Source organism: Corvus kubaryi, unplaced genomic scaffold (genome assembly GCF_017639235.1).
Source record: "Corvus kubaryi isolate FWS band 111438036 unplaced genomic scaffold, C.kubaryi_AGA036_p1.0 37326, whole genome shotgun sequence".
In the NCBI taxonomy this organism is placed as follows: domain Eukaryota; kingdom Metazoa; phylum Chordata; class Aves; order Passeriformes; family Corvidae; genus Corvus; species Corvus kubaryi.
This window is the reverse complement of record NW_024581105.1, coordinates 90,069-106,798: the sequence shown is the minus strand read 5'-3', so window position 1 is coordinate 106,798 and position 16,730 is coordinate 90,069. Positions and strand designations below refer to the sequence as shown.

Below are 16,730 nucleotides of genomic sequence, written 5' to 3'. Positions count from 1 at the left end.
AGAGCTCACTCTGTGTGTGCTGGGGTTTGGGATGGCCAGAGCTCACTGTCCCTGCTGTGATTCTGTCCCTGCCAGGGGGGCAGGTGGTGAACCTGATGAACCAGCGCCTGCAGACCGGCTTCACCGAGAGCGAGGTCCTGCAGATCTTCTGCGACACCTGCGAGGCCGTGGCCAGGCTGCACCAGTGCAAGACTCCCATCATCCACAGGGATCTGAAGGTGAGCTCTGGCTCCAGGGGTGCAGCAGTGAGGCTGCATCCTCCTCGCTGTGTCTGCCAGCTGCCCACGCCCCAGTGCTGTGCTTCTCTTGCTAGTAGTGAGGGAAAGTGGGCATAAACACACCTCTCTGCTGGAAGATAAAAAAAGAAATGAGCCTCTCAGTGCTGCTTACCATATGTTTGCCATCTATAGATCTACTTAAACACAAATGTTTGTGAATAATTCTGGCTTGCACACGTGCCAGAATGTACCTGATGAATTATTCACAGTGACCTGAAGCACTGCTTATTGAAGGTAGCTCACAAAAAGTGTGCTGTGATGTTGTTTCCTGGACCCAGATGGAAAGGAGCCCTTGAGAAGTGTTGGCCTTGGGGCAGGAATCCTTAGGAGCTTTTGGAAGTGGCCTCTGGAGCTCTGACCATGAAAGTGTGTTGTAAAACTCTGTGTGCTTAGTTGGGAATAGAGCTGGGCCAGCAGGGACAGCTTGGGAAAAATCCCACGCCTGTAATCAAGCAAACAAAAAGATGTTCCCTTTGCTCTCCACGAGCTCGTAAAGTGCCGGAATGAAACATTCAGCCAAGGAGGCTGCTGTGTGCATTTGAAATTCAGATGTGCTTTGTGGGGCAGGTTCTATTTTCAGAGCCCTCACAGATGTTTGTTTGTGCCACTGGCCATTGTTTTACAGGGACTGAAGATGCCACGTGTACCACGGAGAGCAAGGTAGAGCAGGGAAGAAATCCTCAGGGTTTGGTGTGCTCTGGCATGTTTGAAATGACAGTGATGCCACTGCTCAGTTGGTTTGGATACAGAAACAACTCCTGTGTCTCTTTCTGGGGGAAATGGGTGATTTCTTACCAGCCTGAGTCCTGGATTTGAAGTCTGTGGGCAGTTTGCAGGAGTTTGTATAAGTCAGGAAAACTGGGGTGAGAGGATGAGGAACAGGAACCTCCCCAGCTGACATTAACCCCTGCCCTTACCTTTTTGGTGAATCCCTGTGGGGTCTGATAAAGAATGAACTCAGTGTGTTGCAGGGGAATAAATCTGGGATGTCTGTGCTGGATTAGTGAGTTGATCTGGAGTGTTACTTTCTGCCCTGGGTTGCAGCTGAAATGGGCTGTTGGGGCTGGTGTCCAGCCCACTGTTGCCTGCTTAGGTCAGGGGAGGTTTTGCAAGGCCTGACTCTTGGTAAGCTGTGCCCAGAGTCAGAGTTGGCTCTTTGGAGAAGTTGGAGAAGTTTTCTGCTTGAGTAGTGTATTGTTTCTGTCATGGCGACCTCTGGGGGTCTAAGTACTAACACAGAATTAATATTTATATGTATTTTGACTTTGTGTTAAAATGTAATATTGTCGAGGGGGAGTTGCAAAGCCAGGAGAGATTAAGGGCCAGAGAAGTTTTGTACAAGTTCTGGGTGTGAGAAGGGACATGTGTAGGTGTTTTCTTGGGGTGACTGTAACCCTGCTGAAGAGGGGGCAGATGTTGACTTTGCAGGCAGCTGCCTGGGGCTTGGAGGCCTTTTTTGCCTTCCAGCTCTTTGATGTTGCTCTGGTGCTGGAGGTTCCTGCCCAGAGAGCTCTGCCAGCAGAAGGGAGGCTGTGAATGAGCTTTCAGCCCTTTCAGACAAGTGCAGCTGGAGAGGAGTTTCAGTGGCCTCTGGCTCTGATTTTGAATTAACCCAGAGGCTTTGCCTGAAGCAGAACAGCCTCCTGTTGGCACAGTCCCCAGCTGGTGGGAAGTGGCCAGCAGCTGGGGACAGCAGCACCTTTACCCAGCGTGTCTGTAGGCAGAAGGGGACGTGGCACTGCGAGTAAGGACCACAAACAGATCCTGTGTCACCCCTGGGTGTGTTCAGGTGACCCCTCCTGGGCTGGTGGTTGATTCAGGTGCTATGTCACTGCCTGCTGTGCAGTACAGGCTGTGATGTTTCGTTTCGTGTGCTTTGGTTGCCACAAACCAGGTGTATATTGATGCTGCTTTTTCCTAAAAACGAGGAAGGCCCTCGTGCGCTGCCTGTGCCCCAGCCTGGACCCTGTCGGGCAGAGGCAGCCTGCTGGCAGTAGGTCTGCTTTGAGTGGTTGCCTGTGCTTGTTCTTGCAGGTATTTTCCTCACCCTCAGGGTTCAAAGGCCATTGCTGCTGCAGGACAGTCCCTGGGGAGTTTGTTTTTTTACTCCTCTCTGAATAAGAACAATTCCTGTATCTTTGGGCTGGGCCTTTTCACAGCAGAGAACAAATGGCCAAACCTTATGGCAGTCTGTTATCATGTGGTTGGGAAGTCTCTGCTGCTAAGTTGGGATCTATATAAGAACTAAACCTGTCAGACCCCAGAGGAGCAGGCTTTAGGGAGGGAAAAATCTGCCTAGGGCTGATGCTAACATTTACACAACTACCCCACACCTGGTGGCAGTTGTTTGCATGGTTTGTTCCATGTTGAGCCTTGTCTTTCCAGTCTCACATCCCATAGCTCGTGTTGTTCAAAGCACGGTCTTAGGACCAGCTTTGATTTCTGCAGGGAGAGGTCTCCCATTTCTGTGCGTGGTGCTTCTGCTGGTCTGAACCCACCTGGCTGCAGGAGCAGGTGACTGGATGGCAGACGAGAGGATGATTTTTTCTGTAGCAGACACACAGCAGAACACACCCAAAAACTGTGTCAGTCAACCCAGAGGATGCTGTTGATCCAAACCTCTTCCTTCCTTTCCCTACTTTCTGCATTGCCCAGAAGTTGTCCTCTCAGGATGAGGATGTAGTTTCTCCTGCTTTTATTCCAGCAGGAGCCCTCACAGTGTAGCCCTGCTGTGATCAGACAGTCCCACTGTGCTGTTGTCATCTCACTGCCTTCCATCTCTCTTTGCAATGCCAAGTCTTGCCCTGACGCCACCAACGAGCCTTGAATTTGTTAGGAGGGATCTGTCGAGTGTGATGTGTGAAATTGTTCAGTCCCCTCGCTCATGGTACACCCTCGTGCTGGCCATGGCAGGAGTGTGCCTGTGCCAAAATCAGTCAGCGCCGTGTGGATCTCACTCTGTGCCATCAAACACTGCATCGGCTCTCAAAGGCCAACAGCGAGCGGTGCCGGGGGAGAAAGGGAAGTGGAAACATCTCTGAAGAGACCTGGCAGTGCTGCAAAGCAGCCAGGAAGTGTGCCCTGGTCACACATCCCTCCCAGATCACTACCTGAGCTCAGGAACACTGGTCTTGAAGCCGTTGCTCTCAGGAGAGGGTCACAGGTATTGAATCTGTCAGCTAAAGAAAACCTCTGCCCTCATCCCTGCCCAGCACAGTGATTTTTATTACTCTGCAGTGGTTTTTATTACGTTGGTTCTGTTCTAGCAAAGCAGCATTTATTTTGGAAAGACTGACGCTAACTACACTCTGTAACCAGCAAAACTTCAGACAACTGATCATCTCCTTTCAGGTCTTTTGTTTGGGGTCTAAATCTGACCGTGCTGGGTGTGTCAAAGGCTGCAGCCAGAGTTACCAGTGCTCAGCCGTGCTGGAAGCTGGAGTGCAGTTTTCTGAGTGTTTGACCAGAAGACACCTCCATACTCCTTTTAAAGACACTTTTCTCTGGCCTGGCAGTGGGTAGTAGTAATTCTTTTGCTGTGTTTATTTTTTCCTTCTCCTGGCATTTGCTGCTCAAACCTGGTTGTTGGGTAGTCCTGTGCTGATGTTTAACAAACCTTACAGGGTGTTTCAGTGAAAAATCACCTCAGACTTCTCAGCCAGATAACGTGGGAGGACTCTTGGGGAAATGCTGGAGGAGTATTTGCAGGGAGCAGGGAATAACACTGCCAGTGTTGATCTGCTGGGGAAGAACATCTGTGTGCAGTGCTTTATTCAAAGCAGATGGATGGCAGAGGGGGAAGGGGGGATGTTTAACCCTTGGTTTCAAGCCAACATTCTCCCCCTCAGCTGCTCTAATTCGGCTGCATTTTCTGGTGCTTAAAATGCTGACTCCTTCTTTTTCTTTCCTTCTTGTAAAGACCATCCTCGATGGGGAGCTCTGCTTCCAAAGGGTTCTGTTAGCAAACACTTATGTGGTGATTTTTTTTATTTTGAACTGTATGAGCAGTATGTTTGATCTCGTTGTTGCATCTGAGCGTTTGACACTGATTGAAGATAAAGACATGAAGAATTGTGTGTTCCCTCGAGAGAACATGCTGTTAATGCTGCTGCACAGATGAGGAGTTGGAACAAGGGATGCTCTGCCAAAGCAAAGATCTGAACACAGGGTTTTACACTTTTTAAGTCAGTGTTGAAACAGGCAATTTTCTTAGGTGCGTGCAAGGTAGATTTTTTGTTAATGCACAGTTGTGACTGTTGAGGAGAAGGTTTCTGCTGCTTCTCTTTGTTTCAGCTGTCCCAGGTGTTTGTTTCAGCATTTGTTTCTGTTGCCTGATTCAAGGTACCAAATAATATTTGAAAGAAAGGGGTCTTCTCAGCAGTCTGGGGGAGCCTCTGCTGCTACAGCCCCTGTTTAGGGACTGCAGACTCTGAGAACAAGCAAGTAAGAGTGAGCATGAGCTGAGGTTTGTTTTGAGTGAGACCCTCAGGGACAGGTAAAATGCAGGCAAAGACCTGGAGATGTGTTTTAATTTCCTAAAGTATGGAAGTGTGTGTGTTATTTGTTTGCCTCCCCTCTGCCCCACAGACAGTGAGGAGTTACAGCCCTTTGTAAAGGTGGGACAGCTTGGATTTCCTGTCCCCAGTTCAGATGCCAGACCAGGGGCACAGTAGCTCAGGAAGGTTGAGCTCCAAAGGCACTGGGACACAGTTCTTGTCCTGACGTCTTACAGAAGGCAGAGAAATGTGCTTGCAGGAGGAGAAGGGAGGGGTGGCAGGATGGAAGGCAGTGTTACAACTGTGCTTCCATGATTTGACTTCTATTTTAGGAGATGTGACAGAGTTTTGATGCCTGTTTTCTTTGCTGTCACATTAGGCTTTAGTGTCAGATGTGTCTGATATGTCTTCAGGCACTTAAAACCTTGACTCATCTGAAAAAAGAACCAAACCCTGGATATTTTTTTTGTTTGAGTGGTTCTGTGTCTGTCTGTGATGCTCCCAGGTTGAAAACATCCTGCTGCATGACCGTGGCCACTACGTCCTGTGTGACTTTGGAAGTGCTACTAACAAATTCCAGAACCCTCAGACAGAAGGGGTGAATGCGGTCGAGGAGGAGATCAAGAAGTAAGTGTGCTTTGCCTTTTACACTCAGCTGCAGTTTGTATATGTGAAGGGTAATTTTTCTTGTGCTGGGATTAATTTTGCTCAGCTTGTTGCAGCAGATTGGCTGTGCTGCATGGCAGTGTCTGCTGCAGGTGAATGAGTGCCCGGGGGAAGGTGAAACAATAAATTGAGCTTGATGTAATTGCTTTGGACCTGGAAGAGTGAGATTAATGCAGAGAAGCAGCCCCACCTCGGCGAGGCAGTGACCTGTTCTGTCCTGTGCAGGGTCGGGCTGTCTCTGTCCTTCATCTGTCTTGGCTTCTCTGAGCTCCAGACAGGGATGGCACAGTCCCATCCGCCCTGAGCTCCCGCTCCCCGCGGATCCGGGCCCTGGCTGGGGCTGATCCCCGCTCTGCATGGGAAGTGTCAGGTCCTGGGGGAGTTTAACCCAGCTCCTCCTCCTGCCCCATGCACTGCCAGCTGCCGTGGCAGCATCTCTGGTGCCCCTTGGTGCTTTTTGGGAAGGGGGGTTCGCCTGCTGTTCGGTGGCCTGGATCAGGCGTGGAGCACACCCCAGGGCCTTGGCCTTGCTTTAGTTTTAACATCACTGCTGCAAACTTGCCACTCCTGTTAATAACAACTTTCTGGCTAGTTGGAAATGTGTACAGATGCCTCTCCTTGTTGTGATTCAGCTATACCTGCCTGGATTTCCTAGATTTGTTTGACTGGGGTTTTCAGAGTGCTCCTAGTCCGGCTTTGCAGTCCCCTTGGAATGCCCTATTTGTACACTTAAGCCTACAAAACCTTTGCCTTTGGCAAAGCTCTCCTGTGGTCAGGGTAAGCAGCAGGCAGAAATGACAGACCTGCTTCTTGTCAGAAGAGCCTCCTAATCTGTGGAGCAGTTTCCAGCTTTTCTGGTTGTTGTTAGGGTGAGCCTGTAGTTTGAGGCACACAGGGACCCTTCCCTTGCTTACAGTGGCTCTGAGCAGGAGTGGAAATCTGCTTTTTAGGAGCCACATATCCAGTTACAGTCTCTGTAATACAGTTGGCCACAGCCCTGCAGTGAGGGCACTGCAGAGGACATTTGATTACTGACCTTGTTAATGCTTTGAATCCTTGAATGTTTCTGTTCTGGTTCTTAAAATGACTGTACAGTTTTGTGGTGAGTTCTGTGCTTTAGAAAGTACTGTGATTACTATTTTGGCTTCCCAGGGCAGTTTGAGGGATGTTTTATTGTTTGAGGTGTGTAGCAGGTGATGCTGTTAGAAGATTTTTCCGACAGATATCTTTAGCATCCCTTTCCCTAAAATGAATAGGGAAAGAGTGAATTTTGAATTATTTGGGAATATGACATACCTGATACACCCCTTTTGAACTCCCTGATCCACCTTCCCCTGCAGGTACACGACGTTATCCTACAGAGCACCAGAGATGGTCAACCTATACAGTGGCAAACTCATCACTACAAAAGCAGACATATGGGTACGTATGGGAACCACTGGGCATCCTCCAGCCAGGCTGCTGCCATTGCCATGGCAGGGAGACGGGGCTGCCCTCGTTTTCTAAGAGCCTGGACAGTTTCTGAATGAAGAGCTCCTCTGATGATGTCTGATGAGTTCCTGCTGAGCAGGGAGGCTGGTGGAGAAGAAGTGTGTACTCCTCCTGTGTGGTTTGCATTTAGAGATAGATGAAACTCCAGGGCTGAAGAAGGAAAATGTGATTTCATATCTTAAAGAGTTAAACCAGAAAATTCAGGATATTGTGGCTCATTGTGCCTGGGCTTAGTTAGTGTGTGAAATCAAAGTTCTGGTCAGAATTGGGTAGAAACCTGAGAAAATGGCCCTGCCCCCAGCAGCAGCAGTGTGCTGATCCTGTGTAACACAGGGCTGAGTTGTCAAATTGGCCAAAGGCCAAACTTCTGCACTGTTTCTGATGATCAGGGCAATCCTGCTATGCTCTTCGTGGTGAGAACAAAATCCAGCTGTGATAGAATCCAGGCCTGGCTAACCTGATCAAGGGGGAAAGGCTCCTCTGGGTGGGACAGAGGTTCAAAAGAGTCTGTGCTGTTCGGAGTGCACTGGCAATGCAGCACGTGTTTAAAAGCGTTTAAAATGCTAATTGGGAGCTTGTTTTGTGTTTTTTGGAGCCCTGAGCTAGGAAGTAACATGGCAGAAGCAGAAAAAGAGAGTTTTGGTGTATCTCCAATAGTTCTGCATCTACAAGAGGGAGAATTGCTGGTGTGACATCTGCTGAGAGAGTCTCGTGTCCTCAGCGAGCTTGGCTGGCCCCGGGGAAGCAGCAGCTCCTGTGGGAGCGGGTTTCACTGGGGTCTGTAGGATCAGCCCTGCACTGTGCAGGGTTGCTGGCCTGGAGGGAGTGGAGAGGGGAGTGGAGCTGTGACAGTGGGAAAGGACAGGGCCTCAAAGGCAGCCAGAGGAGAACCAGGATTTGCACTCCTTCCTGTGATAGTGTGGAAAGGGGGAGATCCAAAGGCTCTGCTCTTCCTGGCGTGGCAGGAATTCTGTTCCAGTGACACTTGGAGCAGTGTGTGGTGGTGAGCAAAGTGGGGCCTCAGCTTCCAGGCCTGTTCCAGTGCTTGTCCTGCTGGCAACCTCCCTTTCTCTTAAATCTTATCAAGGTTATTTTAAACCAGAGTGCAATTTCATTGTGAAACCCTGTGACAAAAGGGATGAGCTGATGATGAGTTTCTTAGGATTAGGAAATGTTTCCTGCTCCCCCCTCTGAGATCGGGGCAGTGTTTCATAATTAGTCCTTTGTGCAAAAACTGTTTTATTTTGCAATAGGTGCTGGTTCTTGCTGCCAAAAGCAGCGTGGCAGTAGAGGCAAGGGTGGTAGAACCTGGCAGCCTGCAGAATGAGCTGTACTTGCCTGGCATTTATTTATAGCAGTTGAAAGGTTGTTTGAACTTAATCTTAGAAACAGTTTGGGTTTCTCTTTGTGAGAATGGATGTATTAACGATGATGGTTGCCATTTATTTGTGCTGTTCCTTTGCTCTTTCCTCCCAGCGTGTGGCAGAAGGGCTCTGCCTGTTCGATGGCACCAAGGGTTGCGCTCCGCGGAGCCGTGGGGAGCGCGATGATGAACAATCCCCCGCATCAGTGGCTCAGCCTAACGAGGGAGAGCTCTGCATGTGTTCATCTTCCCCTGCAGCTGTGCCTGTCTCAGGTCCCTCACAGGGCGTTGGTGCAGACCTCCTGCTGCCTGCCGTGCCCTGCTTGCCTCAGTTTGGTGAATCCTTGCCCTGTTCTCTCTCTGCAGGCCCTGGGCTGTTTGCTGTACAAGCTGTGCTACTTCACCCTGCCCTTCGGGGAGAGCCAGGTGGCCATTTGTGATGGCAACTTCACCATTCCAGACAATTCCCGGCACTCCCAGGACATGCACTGCCTCATCCGTGAGTGTCTGGCGGTGCTGTGACTGACGGACAGGCCCAAAACAGCACAGGGGTTTTGGTCTTACATCCCCTGCCCCTACAGTAAAAACATCAGTTTTTCTCTCCTTTTCAGAGGCTTGCTTGCACACAGAGGTGGTTAAAGTGATCTTTTTGGTAGCTTAGGAGATCACTCTTGGAGAGACAGTCATGACAAAGAGATTTCTGTTTGGCCAGGCTGGAGTGAGCTCTGTGGAAAGGCAGGAACACAGACAACCGTTTGGTTTGAGTCCTACAGAAACTTGCACAATAAGCCTATTTATGCAGAAACGTATTTCTGCAGTAATAAATCTGTTTGGATAAGGAACTGAAAAGACCACAGTGACTTAGGCTAGTGATAAGAATTCATCTTCTGTGAACTGGGAAACAGAACTGAAATGATTTATAAATATCCCACTGACTAGAGTGAATGTGTAATTAAGTGTACAATGCACTACTCTTGGCAAAGCTGGGACAGCTCTCTTGTTTCCAGCAAAGCTTTTGATTTTTTTTTCTTTTCCTAGCCACAGTCTTGACTCACACAGAGTTGGATGTGTTTGCAGAGCAGGCTGGTATTTTCTTTGCTGATGTGGGGGTATCTACAGTGGTGCCTGTGGCTGCCCTGTCTTCCTGCCCTGCTGACACACTGGGGCTGGATCAAGCCCTTTTCCTGTGGCTTCACTTGGAGGGGCCCAGTCCCACCCCAGGCTATTCCCTGACCAGGCAGCATTTCCCCTCCTTGCCCCAGAGGCTTCGGTAGCAGCTGCAGGTCACAGCTCTGTTGGAAAATATGTCCTGGTCCATCCTGACTGTCCTGCCCTGTTCCTAGCTGAGCCCATGGTCAGCCCAGCCCTGCTGAGCCTGCACTGACCATGTGCTTTGAAGGAGACAGGACACCCTGTTAGCACCTGGTTGTACCAAATGCAGAGTCGTGGAATTGCAAGGGACCTTAAAGCCCATCCAGTGCCACCCCTGCCATGGGCAGGGACACCTCCCACTGTCCCAGGGTGCTCCAAGCCCTGTCCAACCTGGCCCTGGACACTTCCAGGGATCCAGGGGCAGCCACAGCTGCTCTGGGCACCCTGTGCCAGGGCTTCCCCACCCTTAGCACAAATAAGTCCTTTGTTGTATCAAGTCTGATGTGCTGCCACAGCTGGCTGCCCTGCATCCGTGTGTCCTGCTGCTCTGATCTCAGCATCTCTGTCTCTTCAAGGGTATATGCTTGAGCCAGACCCCGATAAGAGACCTGACATTTATCAGGTCTCCTACTTTGCATTCAAACTGGCCAAGAAGGACTGCCCGGTGCAGAATGTCCAGGTGAGCACACAGGAGTGGCCTCAGGGGGCTCTGGGAGGGGCTGGGGAGGCAGTTGCTGAATATTGAGCATTTGGCTCAATTCTGTTGGTTGTTGCCCAGTTCTGTAATTAGGAGGGTTTTCTTGTTCGTTTGTAACAGCACAGTTTGGTTTGGATTCTTTGGGTCAGGAATCAGGGTTTCTCATGGTACTTACTTCTGTTTGTCTCTGATTTACCTCCTCACCCAGTCACCAGTGTGAGGCCAACCAGGAGATCTTGTGCATGTGAACATGGAAAATTAGGCCATGCTTGGGAAACCAATTTGATTTCCAGGCATGCTCATCATAGCATGTGTAATTTGGCCTGCACTTGGGTTTAAACGCAACAGTTCTGGGTCTGTTGGCTGGGACTTGGCATTTGAGCTGCATCAGACCTTACACAACCATCTGCCCCTTCTTAGTGTGTCTTTAGAGACTTCAGCTGAAAAATAGAGCTGACAATTATTTTCTTATGTTGTTATGGACGCCTGTGACAGACGTTTTATTTTGTTGTTTCTACGTAAATAGAAACTTAGGGTTTTTTCCACATGTTCAGGTGCTTATTTATGGTCTTTATGAATAAGAGATAGTTTGGGTATTATTATTCATGTGTTTTTATAGCATCATTAGTAAGTTTTGTCTCTACTGTCCCCTGCTTGTCTTTTAAAAATGCCCAGGTTGTGCTGTGGAGCTTTGTGTTCATGTTCCATGTTCAATGGTCAAAAAGCTGAGCCCTCTTTTCTTCCTTTGTAAAGACCCTTCCAAGCTATGTCTCCCCATGACATGAACTTTGAGGTGTTTATGTGTCCAGCATGAGGAATAATGGCTTTGGGAATCCTCAGGTCTCCCTGTTTTATTGTGATGTTTTTGCACATTATTTCTGACTCGGTTTTCTGCCCTCAAAATACTAAATTGGTTGGTTTTGGGATCTGCAGAACTCTCCAATCCCTGCGAAACTCCCAGACCCAGTTAAAGCAAGTGAAGCTGCTGCAAAGAAGAGTCAGCCAAAGGCCAGGTAAGCCCACCTGCTTTTCACTGCCCTCTTTTGTTGCCTGTTGTCTCTGCTGTTCATTAGCAAAGGTGTATTTAGCTGCTTCCTTGGGGACGTGAGTTGCCAAATGGGGACAAACACTGCGGTCCTGGGGTTTCTCCAGTGCCAGGAATAGCCCTGAGCTCGTGGATCTGAAAGGCAGCAGATGCAGACAGTGGGGGAGTTTGTCTGCAGGGAGGTGGGATTTGGGCGCTGCTCAGCAGGACTCAGCAGCTCTTCATCCCAAAGGCTCTGCCTGAGAGCAGCACTCGGAGTTCTGGCACTTGGATGAATCCAGTGTGTCCATCAGGAGCATGGGAGTACCTGAGAGCAGAGTCAGGAGAGAAACTGCAGCTGCTGCAGTGGGCCTGGGATCAGCCCAGAGAACAGGAATCTGCTGAGAAACTGCAGCAGGGTCTGACCCTCGGCACACCATGACCTGACCCCGTGGGTACTGCACAAAACTGCTGTGATTTCTGCAGGAGTCCTGTCATTTCAGTGGGGAAAACACAAAAGCCCAATTGCCTGACCCACTGTAGTGCTGTGGGTTTTCTCTTGCTGCTGCTTGCTCTGCTTGTGGCTCTGTAATTGAGATTTCTTAGTTCTGCTGGACAAACCTGGTCTGAAGTGGGATGTGCCCTGTCTGGCAGTCCCAGGAGTCTGTCCTTGTGTTCATAACTGAGCACGGTTACTCTCCCATTAGTCAGGTTTGTCAGCTACCAGAAACAATCTGGTATCAGGTTCGTTAGTTATCAGGAGCAGTTTGGTATCTACAAACCACAGTGTTCACAGAAGGCTGGGGGGGTGGCTGCTCCTCTCTCTTGCTGTGCATTTTTGGAGCTCAGTAAACATTGAGCAGAGATCAGAAGAGTTCAATGACCTGATTCTGGAGTGTACCAAAGTTAAAGTACATCTAAAGATGGCAATTTAGACAACTCTGCCCAAAGGTACCAGCTGCTCATGAGCTGATTTGTGTCCCTCATGTGCTCATTCAGAAGTCTGAGTGGATTCAAGCAATATGTTGTAAGAAATAGTTGAATATAAGTTGAGTGGTTTTGACAAGTCCCAGCTGTCCACCAGGAGAAGATGCCACGATTGGCAGAGAAGTCAGAACGACAGTGTTGGATTAGTTGTTGTGAATGCATCCAGGAGGTTTTACTGTGCTTGGTGTGTCTGGGTGCTCATGAGCGTTTCACCTTTGTCAGTCACACACAGCTGAAGTGTGTGTGAGTGTTTAATCCTGCTGTGTGTTCTGTGCACCAGCTGCCCAATTCCCAGGCTGTGCTCACTGTCCTTCCTTCTTCTCCTTCCTTAACAGGCTCACAGACCCCATCCCTACGACAGAAACGTCCATAGCACCCCGCCAGAGACCTAAAGCAGGACAGACCCAGCCCAACCCTGGAATTCTGCCCATCCAGCCAGCCCTGACGCCCAGGAAGAGAGCCACAGCCCAGGCAGCCATTCAGCCACAGGGTGAGTGACGTGTCTGTGTGGTCCCTGCACCCTGTGTGCCTCAGGGCACTGACCTAACATTGGGTTTGGGTTCTTCTCCCAGTTGCAGGCCCGGCTGCCCTGGGCAGTGCCCAGCCCTCGCTCCCTGCCAGCACCCCCCAGCCAAAAGCAGCCCCCCAGCAGCCTCCAGCCCAGCCCCCGGCCAAACCAGCAGCGGCGCCCCAGGCACAGCCCCAGGTCCCCTCAACACAGCCCCAGGCCACCCCTCAGCATCAGCAGCAGCTTTTCCTGAAGCAGCAGCTCCTGCAGCAGCAGCAGCAGCAGCAGGCTGCCTACTTCCAGCAGCAGCAGCAGCAGATGATGCAGGCACAGCAGGTGGGTGTGTGCGGCGGGTTCATCACATCCCCGTCTGCGAGGCTGGAGCTTTGTGTTTGTGGCAAGCTTCCTGTGCTTTTGGGGGGAATGGGTGCAGCTTTTAGGCGTTTCCAGTGTGTGCCCAGTCCTCTAGCAAGATGATGGTCGACATCCACCACACCTCAAACCTCTCACCCGGCGGTTGTTTCCCAGTTCCCAGTGATGCAGCAAGGAGCACCCGCGCAGCAGCAGCTGATGCAGAACTACTACCAGCAGCAGCAGCAGCTGATGGCCCAGCAGGCAGCCATGCAGCAGAAGACCACAGCAGCAGCAGCTCAGCAGAAGCAGCAGCCGCCGGCGCAGCCCCAGGCCCAGCCCAGCGCGGCCGCACCGGCGCAGCCGCAGGAGCAGGGGGTGAGGCCGTGGGGGAAGGGATGGGGCACTGGCACTTGGGCTGCTGGCAAATGCTCCTCTGCCAGCTCCTGTGTGCTGGGGACTCCTCAGCTGGCTTTTCAGAGCCACAGAGCCCAGATCACAGATGCCAGGGGAGGTTGGGGTCGGATCTTAGGAAAATTTCTTCACCCAAAGGGTTGTCCAGCCCTGACACAGCTGTCCAGGGCAGCGGTGGAGTCCCCATTCCTGGGGGATTTAACAGATATCTGGATGTGGCACTTGGGGACATGGATGGTGGTGGCATTGGTAGATCTGGAGAAATGTTTGGACTTGATGACCTTAGAGGCCTTTTCCAACCCAAACAATTCCGTGGTTCTGGGGCCTGATTAGTAATAACTCAGTTACTACTGAGTCACAGATGTCGGCGCTGACCTTGCTGCCTCAGAGATGTGCAGTTGTTTGGGTTTCTCATTCCAGCAGGATGCTGGACTCCGGAATTGTGCTCTGGGTCCATAGAAAGCAGATGAGTAATGGATGAGTAGAAAGCAGATGAGGAGATCTAAGTAGCTGCTTAATGCAGCTTCTCTCCATCCCCTGTCACGTTGCCATAGAAGACAGGGGAGAAACTCTCTGAAACATTATTTGGACTTTAAACACCAGGATGGGCACCAGGCACCAGAACTACTTTATGTTGCTGCTTGTTTGGAAAACTTTTGTCTGATGCTCAGGGAAAGGCACAAACAGCTTCCTGGTTGTTCCCAGCACTGGGTTAACTTTCTAATAAATGCAGGGGGAAGGAGGCTTTTCAAAAGACACTTTTGAAAGCACCGTATCTAAAAATAAATAAATCAATCATCCACTGTACTAATCATCTGAATGTGCACCTAAAATAAATGCTCTTTACTTGATGGAAAATATGTCCGTGTGCAGAGGAACAGGCAGCTGCCCCCAGGGAGGGGCAGGGAGCTGTGCCAGAGGGCCAAAGTGCTCTGCAGGGCTGTGGGAGGAAGCTGTGCCTCTTGCTTCCATTGCTGTGCAGTCCCATCTGCTCTTCCCTGGCTCTGGGAGCTCAGAGGGGTGTCCTTAACTCTGGTTGTGTGCTAGGAGTAATCCTGGGCACCAGGCAGGAGGAGGCTGCCAGTGTTTGTGCTGCACCTGGCTGCAGGTGTGCAAAGCAGGCAGTGTCTGATGACAACCCTGGAAGTGTCCAGGGCTGGGTGGGGCGAGTGGCATCCCTGCCCACAGCACAGGGTGGAACTTGGTGACCTTTAAGATCCCTTCCACCGCACACCATCCCATGATTCCATTATTGCAAGGTACTGAGGGTCCCTTTGTGTGCTGGCTTGTGAGCTGCCAGTTAATTCCCCTCTCCAGTTTCCTTGGAAGTGACCTCAGGAGTTCATTTGACTGATAAACTCGAAAATCCATGAACTGAGCAGTGCTGGGGCAGCTGTTTGCTCTGCTCTCTGAGGTGTCTCAGGGCTCTGCCATATCCCCCCCTCTGCTGTTGCATTTCCAGCCCTGGTTTGGGTGGGGGATATGCTCGGAGCTGTTGTGTTCCTGGACTTGTTCCTGTTCTGGTGAATGACCTGGGGCAGGTCAGTTTGTTGGAGTTGGGAGATTTTCAGTTTGTGCAGACAGGTTTTGAGTGATGCCCATTATTACTCTGTTCCTTTTAGAGCAGAAATGCCTCAAATGGAGCATTGAATCAAGAGCTTTGCTGTGATTTGCTAGCACAAGAACAGTCTTAATTTTATTAAATCAGCTAGCTTGAAAATGAGCCTTATTCCCCTGGTAGGCTGATCAGAATGGACACATCTGGACATGTTTCTGCTCCTGCAGCAGTCAGGAAGGAAAAACAGTGGTTGGCTCATTTAAAAAATGATAGTGAAGCCTGCTGTCTGCAGAGCAGAGTCTCTGAGCAGAAGACACCTGGCCAGGACCTGTCAAAACCTTTTCACGTTGGGAGATTCCAGCTTAATAAGCTCTGCCTTCATTCCTGTGGCAATTTCGGCGCTGCCCTTTTATCTCTCAGCACCAAATGTCCTGTTCTGCAGTGACCTACATAGGAGCTGGGTGCATGGGGAGCAGGCAGGTCACTGCCTTTCTGCAGTGAGCGAGTTTGCCTGGAATGCCAGAGGAGAAGCATGACAGCTCCCCATTGTTTGCCTTCTCCCACCGGGGTTCAGCACCACACTGGGCATGTAACTGTCTCCTGTTGCCCTCTTAGGTCCTTCCAAGCCCTTCATCTTGGTTGGAAAAGGCCTGGGAACAGGGAGGCAGTGCCCAGGCAGGGGAGGCAACATGCACAGCTTGCTGCTCCTTGTATTCCAGTTTTTCTGTTTTAAATCCAGCAGCGATACCTCCCTGACAGACAGATTGTGAAAAATCAAACAATCACAAGTGGTGCTGTTGTTTATCACTACAAAACCATATTTCAAGTATTTATGGGTTTGTGAGTGTAATAGAAGACTAAAGCAATGGAAAAATGAAATCAGCGTGAGGAGACCCTTTTGCAGTTTCCAAAGGGTTTGTAGCTGGACTGTCTTGGCTCACACCTAAACCAAATGTGCCTGGTTTTCTCCTCCAAATTTTAATGACAAATGTTGCTCCTGTGGTCCTTGCTTTCTTTTTGTTTCCTTCCCCGTAAGAGAAAGTTTTTTGCTCAAAATTTCTGCACAGGGCCTCCACCCCTTTAGGCATTTGACCTCAGTCACACGTTACCTGCAGGCAGCACTGTCCTTCACCTTCTCCCCCTCCCTGTATTCCTGTGACAAGACTCCTGTGCTCTGTGATCTGAGTTCTGCTGTGGATCTCAGCCTCTCTACCCCTGAGCAGCTTCGAGTCTTTGCCAAGTCCTAATGGAGGTTTTACCTCCAGAGCTGCACCACAGAAAGGGGAGAGAGTCTCTGCCTGTGCACTAATCCTGCAGAAATACTGCAGAGCAGCAAATCCCCCCCGCCACGATGCCTTTGCTTGTCTGCTTTTTCCCCTCCGGACTGTCCCCAGTCCACGACTCGAATGCTGGGTCCTCCAGCAGGAGCTGTTTTCTCCCCGTGGCTGCTGTTCCCAGCCAAGGACGCTGTGCTTTTCTCCCCTGGCAGGCACAGGCGAGGCAGCAGCAGCAGCAGCAGAAGGCTCAGGGCACGGCCCCCGCGCAGGGGCAGAAGCTGGGCTCGCTCACCCCGCCGTCCTCGCCCAAGGCGCAGCGCGCGGGGCACCGCCGCATCCTCAGCGACGTCACCCACAGCGCCGTGTTCGGGGTGCCCGCCAGCAAATCCACCCAGCTGCTGCAGGCCGCGGCCGCCGAGGCCAGCCTCAACAAGTCCAAGTGAGTGCCCAGGGTGGGGGCAGCCTCAA

At 50.7% G+C, this 16,730-nt stretch overlaps 1 protein-coding gene across 1 annotated transcript in view; it reads left to right on the top strand.

The window, feature by feature from the left end:
- Nucleotides 1-16,730, top strand: part of LOC121665428 (AP2-associated protein kinase 1-like) — a 50,401-nt gene that overhangs the window by 29,205 nt on the left and 4,466 nt on the right. Inside the window, exons 5-14 of the mRNA XM_042029581.1 lie at nt 76-218; nt 5,280-5,401; nt 6,781-6,862; nt 8,661-8,793; nt 10,022-10,125; nt 11,077-11,156; nt 12,490-12,644; nt 12,727-12,998; nt 13,191-13,391; nt 16,475-16,701. Of these exons, the coding sequence (XP_041885515.1) occupies nt 76-218; nt 5,280-5,401; nt 6,781-6,862; nt 8,661-8,793; nt 10,022-10,125; nt 11,077-11,156; nt 12,490-12,644; nt 12,727-12,998; nt 13,191-13,391; nt 16,475-16,701 (1,519 nt within the window). The remainder of the gene's footprint in view (nt 1-75; nt 219-5,279; nt 5,402-6,780; nt 6,863-8,660; nt 8,794-10,021; nt 10,126-11,076; nt 11,157-12,489; nt 12,645-12,726; nt 12,999-13,190; nt 13,392-16,474; nt 16,702-16,730) is intronic.